This window comes from Takifugu flavidus, chromosome 15, assembly GCF_003711565.1.
Source record: "Takifugu flavidus isolate HTHZ2018 chromosome 15, ASM371156v2, whole genome shotgun sequence".
NCBI lineage: Eukaryota > Metazoa > Chordata > Actinopteri > Tetraodontiformes > Tetraodontidae > Takifugu > Takifugu flavidus.
In genome coordinates, this window is record NC_079534.1 from 10,890,393 (window position 1) to 10,908,401 (window position 18,009).

Consider the following 18,009-nt stretch of genomic DNA (forward strand, 5'->3'; position numbering starts at 1 on the left):
AATTGTAAATAAATCCATGTTTGATCTTAATAGCCTTGATTTTATTTTGTGTGCGTGTGTGTGTATTTTTAGTGTGTACATTCACATATTTGAATGTTTTCACTCTAAACAGCCTCCTGTAACACTTTGATCCAGGACACTGGATCCCTCAAGAATACTTTCATCAGCACCTCAGGAGCCACTGACACAGTTTGGCTTCATTCATATTAATAAAGCAAAATTACTTGTGAGCGAGTTGCCGCGCTAATGTACATGCACACGCCAAGTGTGTGTTTCATTGACATGTGGGCCTTTGAGGTCTTTGTTTCAAGAGGTGTGTGCATGCCATACACACATCGAACACACAACAAACAGTGTCACTATACTTGATGTCTAGAGAAACACAGACTGAAGTTATATATGTAAGAATGCATTTGAGAGTTTGAGAGAAACACAATGTCACTGATAAATGTGCTCTAGCTAATACAACAATGGGAGTAATTAGCAAAATCCTAGAAACGCATTTCCTCTCCAACTTAATGCTCGGACATAATCTTTGGCAGGCAGAAGATCCCTCCTGGCAGAGATCAAACTCCATCTCAGCCACAATACGTATCCTGAGAGCAGCTGAACAGTATTTGATTAAGAGATCATCCAGACACCTGTGTGAATACAAAAGCGCGACTAAGAGATATCCTGCGTGACAGCTGTCACAGATTCAATCTACAGCCCGTTTTCACACTCCAAGTCTGACACGGGGTGGGGGTAGGTGGGGACGTCAATAATCTTCCATCTCAGCTCAAGGGCAAAAGAGTTTCAGCTTTTCATTACACCTGAGAGTGTGTTTTTTTTCCTCCAGCAGGGCAGGGTGAACAGCAGGTTACAGAGTTGTTGTGTGTGTGTGTGTGTGTGTGTGTGTGTGTGTGTGTGTGTGTGTGTGTGTGGTGTGTGTGTGTGTGTGAGTGCGTGTGTGCCTGTGCATGCCTAGAATCCATTTCATTCTGACATGCTGAATTTACTCATAAAAAAGATGCATCCATAAACTGTAATCCTAGATATAGTGTGTGTGTGTGTGTGTGTGTGTGTGTCTGTCTGTGTGTGTGTGTGTGTGTATGCTATATTAATTGTAGTAATGATTGAATTTTAAAACCTCAACATCACAATAGTTGACTATGGCAAACTTCTGCTTTAATTGTGTATTTACACAACACAAAATGGCACCATGTTTACAGAGGGATATGGAGAAATTCAGCGTATTCATCATTCTTCTAAATATTGTAGGCAAAGATTTCTGACTGTAAGTTTATTAGGGTTTTTGTTTTACCCAGAATATTTTGAAGACATTTGCATATTTACTGTAATAATATCCGAGTCGTCCACTGGAGAGTAGAACATCAATTACATTAGTTTTACAAGTTGGATTTCGGAATTGTTTGCATAAACACTTACTAATGCCAGAGTGCTACACTGTGACACATTAGACATTGCCGCAGGACTAATTTCTCTCAGGAAAAGAACCTGCAGGTTTCAGTCGCGGATACGGAATTAATAACTCAGGAATTAACAACTAACAGCCTGACCTTCCTGATAATTCCGCCTATTTTACACTTTTGCTTTCTTGGGGAAAAATGTCACTTGGCAGGACAAAAATTTGGCAGTCAGTCCCCATTCACCGGAGTCTCTCCTAGTATTAAGGACTGAGCTGTGGTCCATTAAACAGATGAATGTGAATTGCTAAATGTTGGGTTCAAGCAGCCTTTATGTGTACTCCGTTGGCATTTTAATGATGACCTTGTTGTCTAACCAAAGGACACCAGTAAAGATGGTAAACTGCTGCATCTTACGTGATTTCTGCATTAACAATTCAATTGAACTTTATTGGTATCCCGTCTGTTACGATCGCAATTGTCTCCTGCCATTTTACAGACACCCAGACCGCGATCCTGAAACAAGAAACAGTCAGAAGGAAGAACTCTCCTTTAACAAGAAGAAATCTTGGGCAGGACCAGGCTCATATGAAGACACCCTCCTGTTGATGAATAATCATCTTATTTCCAAGGACTCAGCTACTTTTCTTTATTAATATTTCCTGTTTTTTTCTGACACATATATATTGTTATTGGCTGACCTTAAGTGTTTTCATTTATAGTGGTGAAAAAACATAATCATCTTATTTCCAAGTTGTGATATAATGGAAACGATAATTTAGCTGGTTACAGCTGCAGACAAGAGCACATACTCACAAATATGTGCATAACTCACATTTTCAAACAGTAGAAAAAAAAACCTCAACATTAAATCTTGAGGGAACAACATGCCAGTTGTGTCAGTTTAATCAATTAACAACATTTCGCTCTAAACACTGATAAAAACAAAGTGAACGTATACTGGCATATAAAATATGCATGAATATGGAGACATAAGCATATAATTTAAATATTCGCCCCACCTCAACAATGAAGCACTTTTGTAATTACCACTTCCATCCATTCACAGTGCACCTCCATTACGTATAGTGCAGACAATTAGAGCAAAATAAATGCTGTGCCCTTTAGAAGGCACTTTACTGCCTGATATCAGGAGAAATAAAACGCCAGTAATTCCAGTAAAAAGCCCCAAAGCAGCATGAAAGTGAGATTACGCGGCCTGATTTAGAAAACATTTATCTAATAAGGTGGATAAATAGCTCCATTTCGCAAGTCAAATGACTTTTTGGCCTTAAAAATGTAAAAAGCTCACGGCTGTGATGCAGACAGAGATTCCAACCACGCAAACACAAAGACGCCGCAAAGACGCACTTCGCACTTAACACAGAAACTCAAAAGAAACGCTGACTGAAACAAAAGGCATCTGAAGCGAGGCGGCGCAAGAGTAGATGCAGCAACTTTAAGCCGTCAGCAGACGTACTCACATCTCTGGTTGCGGCGCCTGCCATTGTACATGGTCATCACGTGAGGGAAATCACAGGTGCCAACAGTGCTGAGGCTCAGCCGACTTCCCCAACCTCTCTCTCGCCAAATGTAGGCAGAGCGCTGGTGCACTTCCAGCTCCAGCCTCACAGCCCAGCCGTTTCAGACCATACCAATAGTCAAACTATTCCAGGGGGAACTTTCCCCTCAAATACTCCGAGCTGCTCCGAGTGCTGGAGCGCAGGCTGCACTAAAGAACACCCCGCACCACCCCCTTCTTCCACCTCTGTGTAGATTAGGAGATGGGAAATGACAGAACAGTGTCATTGTGATCTTTTTTGGGGCGCAGTTACATCTGACCGGTTGACTGTTGGACGCGTTCCCCCACAGAGAACTGAGGAGATCTTTTTTTAAAAGGTGATGGGGGGGATTCTAGGTGAAGCATCAGAGACAGAGGAGATTTAAAAAGAGTTTAAACTAAAATAATTAAATTGATATGGATATATGTTTGTTATTCAAATCTTTAAATATTAAGATTTACAACTACAAAGGAGGGATTTTTAACTCTTTAAAATTTTAAAAATAGCACATTATGGACTGAAAAACAATAGATCAGACCCATTTTGAAATCTCAGATCCACAACTTGTTGGAATAAATCCCCCTTAGCTGCCAAATCTACCACTGTAAACAACAGACACTTTAAAACTTGGCAATAATTTGGTACAGCGACCTGTAGTTATGCTTTAAAGTTAAGCGCTATCCAGGGGGTGTGTAAGTAATGACAAACTGGGACTTGTAATAGCCACAGTATAGGACTTGTTGAGCTTGTTCTTTTCTGTGTAAGACGGCTTTTTCACAACATTGAACCTGTTACACAATTTATAAGAAGAGTGAGGGTAAATTGATGATGTAGCACAGTAGCATTTATGTCTTTAAAGCAAAAGAAATGCAGTAGATCGGTCTTACATCTTTAAACATACTGTATATTTAAATGTATACCCAGAGATGTATATTTTAATAAATAGCTATTCATACTGAATTGGATGCAAGGTCTCCACTCACCAAAAAATGTACATCAGGTTCTGGATTTTGAAGGTCTCAGAGGTCATTGAACTTCTAAACCTGGGCTATAGAAATAAAACTGGCCTGACTTAATTTCAGTCAGTTAATTATATTGAGATTTATGGCATCTTTATTCAGCAGTTTTACTATATTTCACTGGTAAATTATTTCAGAAACTGTTGGGAGTGATATTAAAAGGATTTATTACCATTTAATATGCTGGTAAAACTAATTAGTTCCTTGGTGAATAACTCTCTGTAGCCTAGCATTCCAAATTCAGGACGTATGTTCTCAAGTATTTGGTTGCTATGGCTTTCTAATTGGTCCAGGCAAGAATCGGGTGACTGGCAATTTGCCACTTCTACTTTCTATCACCAGAAGAGATTTTTCCAATAGATCTAATTAATCTGGAAGCCTTGGGGAAACAAATAAAATACATTACAAATGTCAATCAAATGATGTTTGTGCATTCGAGTATAACTGCCAGGGTGAAATTTACAGGCTCGAAGGACACGAAAGCTAAAGAAGCACAAGAAACATTAATTCCCAACCAAGGTCCACTATGAAATCAAAGATGTTTCATTTAAAGTCAGTTTGGTTAAGTTTCAATAACTCTTTAACTAACTGAGTTATATAGTTTTGGTGACTGCATTAAAAATGTTAAACCATCGTATGAAATCACACATGTTGTGAAAAGCCTCTCAAAGACTGAAAGCAGGTCAGCGTGGATTCATTTGAATGTGCTGGGTGGAAGCAGCCTGTCAGCACTGGTCAGCTCACCATGTGTGCCGTGTATAAATAAGCAGAATAAGCCTCACACAAACAAAGATGAAGCCTACAACAGGAGACATTTCTCTGCTGTGTGACTCTCTTTTAAAACCAAAAAAAACACACCTACAGTTTCACCCGAGTGTTAAAGCCACAGTTTCACCCATTGAAAGGGAGTGAGAGATAAATCCATAAATAATCCAGAAGTGGAATTTAACAAGTGAATGGGGGCTTTTATGACCTTAAACAGAAACTCAGCCTTCCACTCATCTCTTCTCTTTGAATGATTCGGTAGCGGACGGGCTGAGTCCTTCAGGAACAGGTGAAACAGCAGAAGCCCCAGGGAGGAGGCCGCCTGCTGATTCCCCAGCTGCTGCTGTGTTTTCAGGCCAATTCTAGATGACGGCTTGTAATTGTAATATCTAATTACACGAACATGGGGCTTGCAGCTGTCTTTCTCACTCTCACACACGCACATTCACACACAAAGACACACCCTGACATCTTAATAACCCCCAGGTCCTTTGTTCCCAATAAGAATAGAGAGGAAAGTAAAAGCTTCAGAGGCAGCGCAGTTGCATCGCTTCCTCCAGATATTCTGGAGTCAAGTGTCGAATATTAGAATTATCAGTGAAATCAAACCATCGGGATCATCTAGGTCTGCACAAAGCTGTTTCGGTGGTTTCAAACTGCTTTAATGAATCGGAAAAATTTGGCTGAGCGATGAGAGGAATTAAGAGCTGGTTGGACTGGCGGGTCTCTGAATGATACGGAGACTCTGATGAAGGACAAAACCAGGCGTCCCAGTAAGGATAGAGCTGGTTTCTCAGCTCCATCTAGCGTCCGTCTATATGAATGAGGTGAATCTATCAGGACTGAGCACAGTTTTGTTTGTTTGTTTGTTTGTTTTTGTTGGACACTGGACAGAGATCCTTGTAAAATTAATCAATATGAAGCAAAGAACACCCACATACACACGAAACCTTGGATAAATAATTCAACAAATAAGATCATCACATTAATATTAGTTTATTTTACAAGGAAGTCTTTTTATTTTAAGTTAAAAGTCTTTTTAATTTGTGAGAGATCGTCTGAGGGCTAAAACTTATGGATTTAAGGTTGAGGTTAGAATTGGGATGTTAGGGTAAAGGAAGGGTTATGGATACGTGTCTCGTCGATGAAAGTGCTCACAAAGATAGAAATACAGAGATATGTCTGTGTCCGTGCGTGTGTGTGCATATATATATATATATATATATATATACAGTATATATATATACACACATATATAGTTGCAGTATGTTTTTGGCCACTGTGGGGCGCTGTAGGACTACAACGAGCTGCCTCAAACCCAAAAGGAAAGGAGAGAATTCTGCTCTGAAGAATTACATTAAATAATCATTTCCAAACCTAAGACCAGAACAATTGTGCAGTTGCAAAGAGTCATAAAGTTTGGATTTCTAATCCCTGTTCTTCTCAAGAATCAGTTAAAGATTAGTTTTTTTTAAAAATGACATCCTTGGTTCGACTCTGATCCTCCTGTAACGGGTCTTTTCCGAGTCACGTCTCTATTGTGTTAAATTTGATAGGAGAGAAAAACTTCACTTCGAGTCTGTGTAGAATCCTCCCCACCTCTGGCAACAGACTTCCAGAGTCTAATCAAACATAAAATTCCTGTTTTAAAGATAAGAAGAGAGGATTAAGTTAGCGGATACAGAAAAAGTGGTTTCCATAACACAATAAGTCATCGCTGGAGGTCCCTTTTGTATAACTCTGATATCACACTAAAATATTAAGGTAACAACAAAATAAACCACAACTATTTACCCAGGAATATAGCTGTCAATGTGTAATTAACAAACACATTATTAGCCATTAAATACCATAAAAACATTTAAAAACACACACAAAAAGGAACAAAAAGCAGATGATCAATCACGCATATAAATACTAAATATAGATTTTCTTTAAAAAGCCATTAGCAGATATGAGGGAGGAAATCCAAATGTCTTCTACTGGATGAACCTTTTGCTTTCCCCTCCTGATGGGCTTATCAGCTCCTTCCACACCAACATGTCTCCAGTTCATCTCCACTTCTAATTGCTCAGTGTTCACTGAACCTGCCGCATGAAGGTAGTTTCACCCGAATAAGCCAGACCAGAAGGACATGCAGTAATAGCAGCGTATAGGCAGGCCTGTGCGAGTGTTCCTGCACCGATTACACAGCAACATGTCAGATTGTTTGGCGACTCAGCCTGCAGCACACCTCCAGTTCCATGTATAACCTCACACCCACCGGGAGGAGCCCCCACCCCCCGATACTGAAGTTATTTCGCCGCGATCCATGTCAGCCGGGTGTGCCTATCTCCCGTTATTCAACATGTCTGCTATCTTCACTAGATAATCTGAGTGTTTTGAAGCGCGGCCGACCAGACTCGACACATTTTTCCATTAGTGACCGGCCGCTGTGAAACAGCGGGTTGAGCTGACAGCTGATGCCTGTTTCAGTCATTCACCAAGTCGGCTCTTCCACCCATACGTCCCTCTGCCCGTCATGAAGAATGTTTGCCGGATGAAGAACCTTTGCTCATTCCATACAGCCGATGCATATTTCTTCAGTGTCTATCTTTATCCAGCACTTGGCCTCAGACGAGATGCATTTAATCTGCTGGGATTGCTATTAGTCTGTCCCTTTTACTGTGCGCTCAAGACCAACTGTGAAAAACCTTTTGAAAAAAAGAAAAAAATGGAATGCGATTTGAGTTCTGTCGTCCTTCGGGAGTCACGCTCTTACTTGAGATATCAGCGTGGATGTTGTCGCCTAATGTAACTGGCGATGTCAGTGTGCATGACAATGAGCGGAGGCTCTTTGAATGGATGCAGCCGTGCAGACAGCAGACCTAGATTTATGTCAACAGCAGCCTGGATACTTCTGTCTGCTGTTTCGACATGAATGTGAATGAAGAGCCGGTGGGTTCCTTGATTAGAGGCTCAACCCCGTGACACTCGGGAAAAATGGAACAGCCCAATGAATTAGTTATAAGGAAGCAAATAAAAAGAAAAAGCCACGGAGAGACGCTCCGGCTCATCCTGCTGCTGGATTATTTCAATGATAAAAACAAATACTGTAGGTTGCTACCACAAAGCAACAAACGGACTCACAGCAGAAGTTCCCTGCTGGGAAAGAAATACGTCTCATTATTTTCCATCTTGAAAGATACATCTGGCCAACAGAGAAGGTTTTTCTCTATGATCTCATCTTGAAATCTGTTATGCTCCTCATCTCTGATAACCAATAATCAAACCGTGAGCAGCAGCCTCGCACAGGCGTCCGTACCCACTTCTGTAATGACGTTTATAACAACTTGGACCATTATTTTCCTCTTGGTCTCTGTTATTTGGATGTGATTTAGCTCATTTGGCTGTTTGTACGAAGGAATATCCACCTCCGATTTTCTGTCTGCTATTGTCGATGGCAACAGTCAGTCATTTTTGATTACGAGGTAATAGAAATCTTGTAAAATGGCACCCAAGGTCACTCCATCCAGTTACTTATGGCAACGCGGCTTTGTATTAATACAATATATCCACATAATTGCAATGACAAAAGCACGGAAACACAAAAACAGGGATCAGAGACATGACCCCAGCAGCACTTCACAAGATTTATGACTTTTAGTTTCCACGCAGCTGAATTTATACCAATCAATAAGTAATATAGGTAAGATTTACAGGGAGCCACTGAATGCACCAGAGGATCGTGCATCAGTTGGTTCCTTGTCTGTCTGCCTCTCCGTCTGCCCATATGTCCGTCCGTCTGTCCATTCTCGATCGCCACACACTGATCCTGGCAGCTGCAGGCGTATCAACCGACAGCTTTCATTAACCATATTGTTGGTGTCCATCCATTATGACTCCTCTGTTGTTTCTTTACACTTTAGATTTGCTCTAAACGCCACTGCAAACTGTTATGATATGATGGGTGCTTATTTGCCGAAAAAACGCAGTCATGGACTGATGCGCTGATTTTTAACTTGCCATTATGCGTTCGGTGATGCTAGCTGTTCAAAAAAACAAAAAACAGCAGTCTTTAAAAAAGGATTATTGTGCTTTTGAATTACACGGTCTAATAACAGATACCAGCCGTTGCAAACCAAACAGGGAAACGCGGTCAGGCTTCATGCTCCCGACATCAGTATAGAATATCACCAAATAATTCTCACTCGCCAGAACTTCTGTTCACCACTGTAGGACAGACGCTGCCTGAAACCACCAGGCAAACATCTAAACATGAAGGGATTTTATCAAAATAGCCTCCATATCTGAATTACTTTAGGTGAAAGTGTAACCGCTGTGCACCGAATCCCTCCATAACGTGTCATGATGGTGTCGGGAGAGGTTGCAGTACAATACAATCGCACTACCTAGTGACTGTCCCGCGATGAGCCTGGTGTTCTCCCCCACCACGGCCGCCCTGGCGTTCCTCTCGCTAGCGTACTGCACGAAGGCGTAACCTTTGTGCACCGAGCAGCCCACGATCTTGCCGTATTTGGCGAAGATGGCCTCGATGTCGGCCTTGGTGACCACGGCCGTGTTGAGGTTGCCGATGAAGACGCGGGAGTTGAGGGAGCGAGGGTCATTCTTGTTGGTCACGTTGCTGGTCTGGGTCTTCCCAGTCATCCTCGTCCTGCAGCGGCGCCTGCTGGGAGACACAGTCGCACACGGCTCAAACAGACGGGAAGGGTTTAACCGAACAAAGCGCCAGTGGGAGGTAAACACTGGGCACAGCTGAAAGCCTTTATTAGCGATAGCAGAGGGAGAGAGGTACACATTTTTAAAAGCTCCATTAGAAATCCCAGAGGAGAAATGAAAAAGTGAATAAATATTATTCTTTAAAATCTAAAATGCACTCTGAAAGGCCGGGGCGTTTATCATGGCCCGAAGAGGGTTTCTCCTGTGCTTCTCAAAGCTGGAATTACGAAAACCAATTTGATTTAATATGATCGTTTTTGTCTGAGCACCACAAACCCGCTTCACAATCCGCAGCGGAAACAGAAAGGAGCACATTTTCCGGTTGGTGAGTTGTTTTTCTCCTGCAGTGGCCGGAGCCGAATTTGGAGAGAAATATATATATATAATTTTTTTGTTTACTAAGTTATTCTTCTTCTGCTGCCGCTGCAAATGTTGCTCTTTTGTCTCTACTTTTTGTTCTTTATGCTGCAGACTGTCAGGACAGACTGCTGGTGCAGCAGGTGAGAGAAACAAAAGGGTGAGAGGAAGGGGGAAAAAAATCCAAACCCCCACATCAATTCACCTGAAAGTCTTCACTCGCTGTTTCACCTCTTTTGACTCTTCTTACGCAACGTCTTTATATGAGTGTGAAACCTCCCCACGTGCTCATGAATCAAAGCCCCACCAAAACATCCAGATTCCATGTGTTTGCTGTAATACTTCAATTCAGGGTGCTTTGTTTTCTTTTGTATTGTTACTTATTGACAAAAAGAAAATTAAATTATTAAGTGCTGGATAACATTTTCTATAATTTGCCCATTTCCCATTGCGCGCACACACACATATAAATTAAATGTGTTTTTGAGTTTCCACTTGTAAACGTTTGTAGGTTTCACTGCTTCAGCGTGAATAGAAACGATATTGTGGAGAAAAGCAAAGGTGCACTTCAGTCCTCTTGGGCCTTTCTCCATCGCATTTCCCCCCATCCTAGCGGTTCTACTGGGTTTGCTTCTACCTGCACATAATCCACTCTAAATCAGAGGCTTTTCTTTTCCACACAGGCTTCTGTATTTTCACCACACAGAACGTAGCAAAAATTGACATCTTGGTATCACGATTTTGCTGTTGATTAACCTAATTATCTTCAAAGCAGGGGATTGCAAATTGCACTAGTCAAGGCAATCAGATGGAAATTCCATTCACTCTGCTTCTCTACCTGTCAACAGCCTCACCGCGCTGGTGAATTAACCCAACTGAGAGTTTGACAGATGTGGAGTGCGTTGAACAACCGACCCCCCGCCGCCATCGCCGAATTGCAAAGAATAAGACCACGGGAAGGTTGATTACATAAGATCACACTTAAGAGGCTAATGGTGGAACAGTTTGATTCTGTAAATGAAATCCAGACAGAATTGAAGCAGGATTTTTATGAGGAATTAATATTTTACCTGAAATCCCAGTGTTGACTTAGTCATCAGTAAAAACTGTGAAATCCTTCACTCTGCATTTGTATCAAACACTTTTACAACAACATGAAGAAAAACCTCCGAAGACGCCAGCTAATCTGCCTCGCTGGCTCATTTTTTTGAAAAAACAATAGATTTGGTATCTGAAAGAATGCTGAAATGTGTAACTTTAAATAGCTATACATATGTTTTATCGCCGATTAAACAAACCTGGTTAACTGCAACAGCGAGGAAGTGTTTTTGTTGGTTTTTTGACAATTTTAGATTGAGCCTAAATTACCTGTGAAAGTTAGCTAAGAAAGTTACGTTTGGTTGAAAAATACAATACAAGATCACTTTAGATTCACTTTCTGTTGCCCAAATTCACAACAGTTTTGTAAATGAAAAATGGCCGCAACAAAAGCATTTTATATTCTTTCTCCATGGTTCAAAACTTAAAAAAAAAAAAAAATCTTCAAAGATGAATCCAATGTAAAATTCATGAATCTCGGAGCTCCTCAAAGACTTTTATAGAAAACATGTGGTATAACTGCTGGCAAATGCTGGTGGCCAGAAAACACACACACACGCACACACACACACACACACACACACACACACACACACACACACGCACACACACACACACAGAATTTAAAAGAGAGGCAAGACTGGTGCCAAGAGACACATTTTAGCAGATAATTCACCAGAAATAACATCAAAAAGCACCATTCAATTATGAATTTATTTCAAATTGTCAAGTTTATCCATACATAATGTTTTATTTGTTTCTGGAAAGTCTTTTACACGGTAGAAAAAGTGACTTCCTGGCAGTGATGTGTTTCTTACAGCATCCTCCCATGTGGCACTAAGTCTTTCACGGATCCTTTTTGCTCCTTTCACACGGACTGTCAGGGGCATCAGAGTCTGAATACCGTTGAGATCAGAATGTGAGGAACTGGTGGAAGTGATCATCCATGCACGTTCTCTCTCTCTCTCTCTCTCGCCCTGATCCTCGCAAAAAAACAAAACCCTTCATCTAACATGACAAACACTCATCAGATCTGAAGAATAAATTCAGGTCTTTTTACTCACTCGCTGCAACCTCAGCATTGCGCGGAGGCATCTTATCTTACGTCAGCGTCACAGTGTACAACTAAAATCTAACATCAACTGCCGAGGAGATTAAACTCTAGACTTCTTAATGCGTAACAGGCAACTTTAATGCATCTTATCAGCCTGAGGATACGGATGTCACCAAACGCAATCTAATATTTTAATGTCTACAAGGAAATAAAGTGCATGTTTTGGAAAAAAAATTATGAATATAGGTCTTTTTTCATTTATTTGCCTTGTGTATTTGAATCATGGTCAGACAAGTTACACAGAAATAAATGTAGTTCGAAATCTAATTACAGTTTTATGGTCTGAATTTATGAACAACTGCAGTGCGGACAAGTTTTTTTCTGCCTTGCTGTTGTTTTATGACAACAAATCCTCATATAATGTGAGGCTTTATCTAAAGGCCACCGCGCATTATATAAAACTGCCGAAAATGGCAACCTCGCTGTGGGGTTTTACGGGAATGATGATTGTAGTCGATATGATTGCGGCCATTTTTCTTCCAGTTGAGAGCTTCGGATCCATGGAGAGAAATCACACTAATGCAAAAGATAAAACAATATGCTTAATCAAAGAAAATTAAATTAAAATGAAATGGGCTTTGGAGGATGAATCTACATTGTAGCTAAATGAGGTTTAATCAGGGAGCTTAACTCAAACTAATGTCAATCTAGCCATCATTAGAGCATTTTGAGAGAGAGAGCATTTTGAGGTTGTTGTATAGTAATACAGCACAGTCATCAGCATATATCTATATATATACTATGTAGATTTTATATTTGGAGCAATTTCTCACCCTTGGTAATTTTTCCTGCCATAAATTCCCTGGCTAATGTGCCAACAGAAGCAGCTACTGCTGAATCATTTAAAGACCTCAATTAGCAGTTAAGAACATAATGAATAGAGGTCGTCGACAGGCCTGCGTCTGTTCCCAGCCCAGCAAAGCCCGGTGGAATCCCTCCTGGAGGATTCGTACACAAAATACTGTTTAACGGTGCAGGAAAGATTGAGAACTGCCCACATATTTTCAGCCACTTGCATCGCAGCTCCAGAGCCCGCCTGCAATGGCGTACCTGCATTTTCTCTGAAATTGTTTTGCTCTGGATTTTAACAGGAAAGGATGACTGTCAAGCAACATTCTTATTTCTTCCCTTTCGCTCCCACAGCCCATTACCTCCTGCATAATACCTGTCTTCACTCTGAATTGAAGAATGGGGAGTGGAACATAGCAACAAAAGGCGCGAGATAGAGGAGCAGAGATGGAGGGGGAGAAGACTTCAAAAAAGAAAAGCGAGAGGAGATATTTGCAATGCCAATCATCTTCAAGCAGCTTAGCACTGGGCCTCAGACCCGAATATCAAAGATGGAAAATGCAAGGCCTTTTCCTGCGGTAGGTATGTAGAGTTTATAAATTATTACTCAGACTTTTTTTCCTTTTATGATCAGGATTTTTTTTTTTTTTTTTTACATTCATACAGTTTCGTTTTTAATGAAGCGACCTTTTCAGTCACAGGGTGAGGCTTCATCGGGAGAACCCACGGGAATAACTACAGAAAATACAGCTCTTTCTCTCCCCTCACCCATATGTGAATTTATGGAATTTTCTCTGAAGCGCAGCATCTGAGGCCGGACCGACTGAAATGAGTTGTGCCATAATCTGATTAGAGCTTCCTTATACCGTTGAAACCGGCAATGACAACAGGGGGATAAAAAGCACAGTGTGACCTATATGGTGTGATACGATGGAGCCATATCATTTTATCCTGCATCATATAATCATGACAAAGCTGATAATCTCTCTATTTGTGCATGATTTAGAGCACAAGTCCTGTGCCCGGGCTCTCAGGTCAGCACGTAGAGCTGCTGGGATTAAACAAGTGATGCAGAGATAGTGTTGGCGTGATGTATTATTAAAGTGATGCATGTAATATTAAAACATTTGCTGTGCTACATAAGATCACTTAAGATCATCATTACTAAAGCGTGTTTAACGTGTGTAACGAATGGTAGCTGCAGAGTCATAGCTTCACCCGCAATAAACCATCGGCCAGTGCTTTTTGACGCAAAAAATGTGCCAAAGGTAGAAAAAATGGATTAATAATTCACAGCTGGCATCAGCACTGAAAAGCATTTCGTACGATCCATCCTTTTAAAAAGATCCCTTAATGTACGATAACTTAACTGTAAGGACTTTAGAAACTATGTTCTAGGCTAAAATATGCACAATCTATGGTAACATTCTTTTAAATACTTGAGAGTTTATAACTTTATAAAACATGCCACAAGAAATAGTCAAACATAAAAGAAAATAGATCAAAAGGAAAGGGGGCATAAAGGAGGCTGCCAGACAGTTGTAAATTACCCAAATAAACTTAGGAAAAAGCATAGTTGCAGTAGTTAAAGTGAAACAAGCCCCGTGTAAAAAGTTGAGTCAGGCATCACATCTGTCACTGTGACATGAAGGGTCCCCGGATTCTGTTGAACATTTGGTGTGTGTAGGCGCGGTCTTTCCATTTGAGGAACTGAACTAGTGAGCATAAGTGGGTGGAGAGGTAGACTTTCAGGTTTAAGGAATAGATGTCCTAGCCACCAGCATCCTGAGGTGCAGAGGGGCCTGCGGGTCATGCGGAAGGCCGGAAGTCTCGGCAGAGCATCCAAGGATGGCCGGGTCACGGATAGGCTGAATGGCTCTGGCAGCTGCTCAAATATACTGTAGCTGACCAAAAATTGTGCAATTTAGGAAAAAGAACCAGAAAAGATGCTTTATTGAACCCTCAGCAATATGACAGCACACAGGGGACACGGATGAGAAAATACGATTTTGCTTGGGAATGCCTGCTCCCAAGGCTCTGCCGAAGTTTTGGAGCTCAAATCTTTGGCTCAATCTTTCCTAATAGAATCAAAGGAAGCTGAAATGCAAAAATGAATGATTTTAGCTTATGGCCACATGTATGGAGACTAACCCGGCAGGCCATCATTATCCGATTTAGGATTTTCAAGGAATTCTTCATAGTGAAGTTTCTGTGAATTTAGTGACTGGGGTAGAGTCAGAAAACAAAAAGGCAGGAGGGCATTAGCTTCCAGCTGCAGCAACAAAGGGCTCTCTTCAGCTTTGACACTTCCAGGAGGAAAGAGCCCTTTTTGGTTTTTGAAGGTTTTTGAAGGTGACCCTTGGATATCCTGTGTGATTTGTAACCCCACACAAATGGCAAAAACGATGGAGTCAAGCAAAAGATTCCTGGGTAGGCTCACTATTTTAATTGCATTTACCTCACAGTTCCTAGATGGGGCAGCAGCCTCTAAAACATAATACTTTTATAAGTTTTTTCATTCTCTCTATAAAAGGCAATTCTGTCAAGAAGTCAGTGTTAAAGGAATGAACTCTTCCTCTATTAATGGTAAAGCCAGAGATGCTCCCGGAGGAATTTTTGTATTCTAGGATGGGGAATGGAGGCCACCGGCTCAGCTAAACAGACAAGGAGGTCGTCTACATATAGAGTCAGGGTTAGGGTTAGCTAACCCTAACCCTCTGTGAAGCCTGACTGTATACCTTAAATGTATGGATTTGCTCTAATGTGCTGGGGTCCTGGTGCTATATTAAACAGCAGAGTGGACAATGGGTCCCCCTGACAGACACTGGTTTAAAGGAATGGATCTTTCTCATTCCTTAGACTGGAAGTGTCTTTGATCGTGTCTCTGAATCCAAATTTCTCGAGTGTCGCAATTAAATAAGGCCATTCTATCCAGCGTGTAAGGATGGTATAGCCACTTTGGCATCTTTGCAATAATCTGCATAGATGATTTTTTTCCCCCTTCTTTTCTTGATCCATTTCAGGTCATCTGGAGGGATACATACTGGAGCCTATCCCAGTTGCATAAAGGCAAAGGCAAGGTACAATCTTGAATGAGTTTGCAGGTCATCCAGGATCCTATTTAAGCATCTTGCTGCTTTGCTGAAGGGTACCTCGGCAGTGCTCTGAAGGTGTCCTGGTAACTCACTTTTTGTCTGTACTGGGGCTTGAGCTGAGAACCCTCCGCTTCTCCTTCCAGTCCCCCTGCAGACTGAGCTACCACCTCTTATTACAGATTTTGTGACCAGTCTCTGATGGCACCATTCTTCTGAAGCAGAAGGATCTGACCCACGTCAGACTGTAAATTGGATGCTAATTGGATGTAATTACCATTGAGCAAGGTACTGAACCCCCAAAACACCACTCATCTAGGGATGTCTCTGCCTTCACCTGTAGGCAGCTGTGATAGGTTCCAGGGTAAAGCAGTGAAGAAAAGAACAAAAAGAAATTTAAGCAGCTGATACGATAATTGAACCCTTCCCCTCTGCCATCATTAAATGGTCTTTACCAATGGTATTCTGTTGTAACTTAAACAGTATTTCCTGCTTCTACACAGACCTCCAAAAAGTACACTCTCACCTTGTTAATAGGGAGACATGGCGAGACTCTCAGGCTAATGTTATCGATTCTCCTGTAACTTCACTTTACAAAGGTTACAGTTTCTCTCTTGTTCGCGGTAATTTCATCAACATTTTGTGGCTCATCCAGACCTAAAGAAGCAGACGTTAGCAATATGAATAGCATCTACATTGATAAGAATTCTAAAGGGGCTTCAGCTGCAGCGTTGCATGACGAATGCAAAACCTGACCAAGATTCTTGATTTGATGTCTGAGGGTGAGAATGTGTAGCTCTGACATGGCTGAAGGCACGACATCATCATTAGCACACTGAAAAAGACGTACTGACTCAGCAGTCAGTGACCCTTTTAACTGCACTTTCTCAATACTTGCAGTTGCAGTTAGTACTTGAAATGCATTAATGAATCAAAGTGCATTAATGTCAGTCACAGAATTTCATAAAATGTCACTTTAATTCAGCACAGTCACAGTTTATTTTGCATTTATCTTGTGCTATATTTAGTTAGTATCATTATGCAGCTTTCTCTGGTTACTCTAAGTTTAAGTGAATCCACGCTAACAAACCTAAAGGATTTCTCCTACATCAACATGTGGATATAAAGGAGGGGGGAGAAAATGAGTCCACCTGCAGTCGAGCAATAGAGCCAACAGCTTTGCTTCAGGGCAAGTGAGCGTCTGCCATGCGTTCCCATATCTGTTGGCATGGGTATTTCTCCGTTTCCTTAATTCTTCTCTAGTGCAACTGCCAAATATAGCATCCGCTCCACTAGGCTAAAGTAACTGGGTCACTGGAATTGTCTGTAATTAGCAGATTTTTGCTTTTTAGCAGCAGGAGGCTGCAGACTGAGGCAACAATCACTGAGGTGGGGGGAGGTCGGAGGTCAGAATGGGTAGGGATTTGAACACACGTAGGGTTATTCACAGACAACGCTGGATTCATTTAATTAAATGTAAGCACCAGTACATGCTCACACGCGCACAGACATGTGTGTTACAAAATGAATGCTGAAAGCAAAATGACCGAGGAAGCTTTAATTCCAGGAACATTAATGGGTTCAAACACAAACATTACCAGCCGATGATGTCTTCAATTTAGCAATTTAACATGTCATAATGTTAATTTAACTGTACATAAACAGAAAATAAGGAAAGATTAGATGAAAAAGAAACTTGTGAATAAGTTATTAAAACGCAACAGTGCAACAACAGATCAAACATGGGGACTGTTTTCACGGGGAGGGGTGTTAGGCTATAAAAAAGATGCACAAGTCATAAAGTGATGCTGTAGGGAGCACCAACAGCTATGTGCCTTATTTTGTTTTACAGTCATTTATTAATTTCAACATGCAAACACAAAACAAACCACATGAAATTAATTGAGAGAGGCCTCCTTTAACTTGGTCTGATGTTCTAAACCAACAAGTTGAATGATTAATGCTGTTTTCTTTTTTAATCTGTTTAGTTTTAATCAGTTCCTGGAGGTCATAACCTTAACTTTGTGCACCACATAAACTTCACTTAACCATGTGAAATCAATTCCGCATCTCCTTTTTCGACTGTGC

At 41.1% G+C, this 18,009-nt stretch overlaps 1 protein-coding gene across 5 annotated transcripts in view; it reads right to left on the reverse strand.

Annotated features, from left to right (window-relative positions):
• Positions 1–18,009, reverse strand: part of LOC130538848 (RNA-binding Raly-like protein) — a 33,126-nt gene that overhangs the window by 12,026 nt on the left and 3,091 nt on the right. For 4 of the 5 annotated variants that reach the window (XM_057056792.1, XM_057056791.1, XM_057056788.1 and 1 more), the window contains exon 2: positions 9,144–9,421. In XM_057056792.1, the coding sequence (XP_056912772.1) occupies positions 9,144–9,399 (256 nt within the window). In that variant the 5' untranslated portion in view covers positions 9,400–9,421. The remainder of the gene's footprint in view (positions 1–9,143; positions 9,422–18,009) is intronic. The other variant, XM_057056789.1, reaches the window with a different exon arrangement.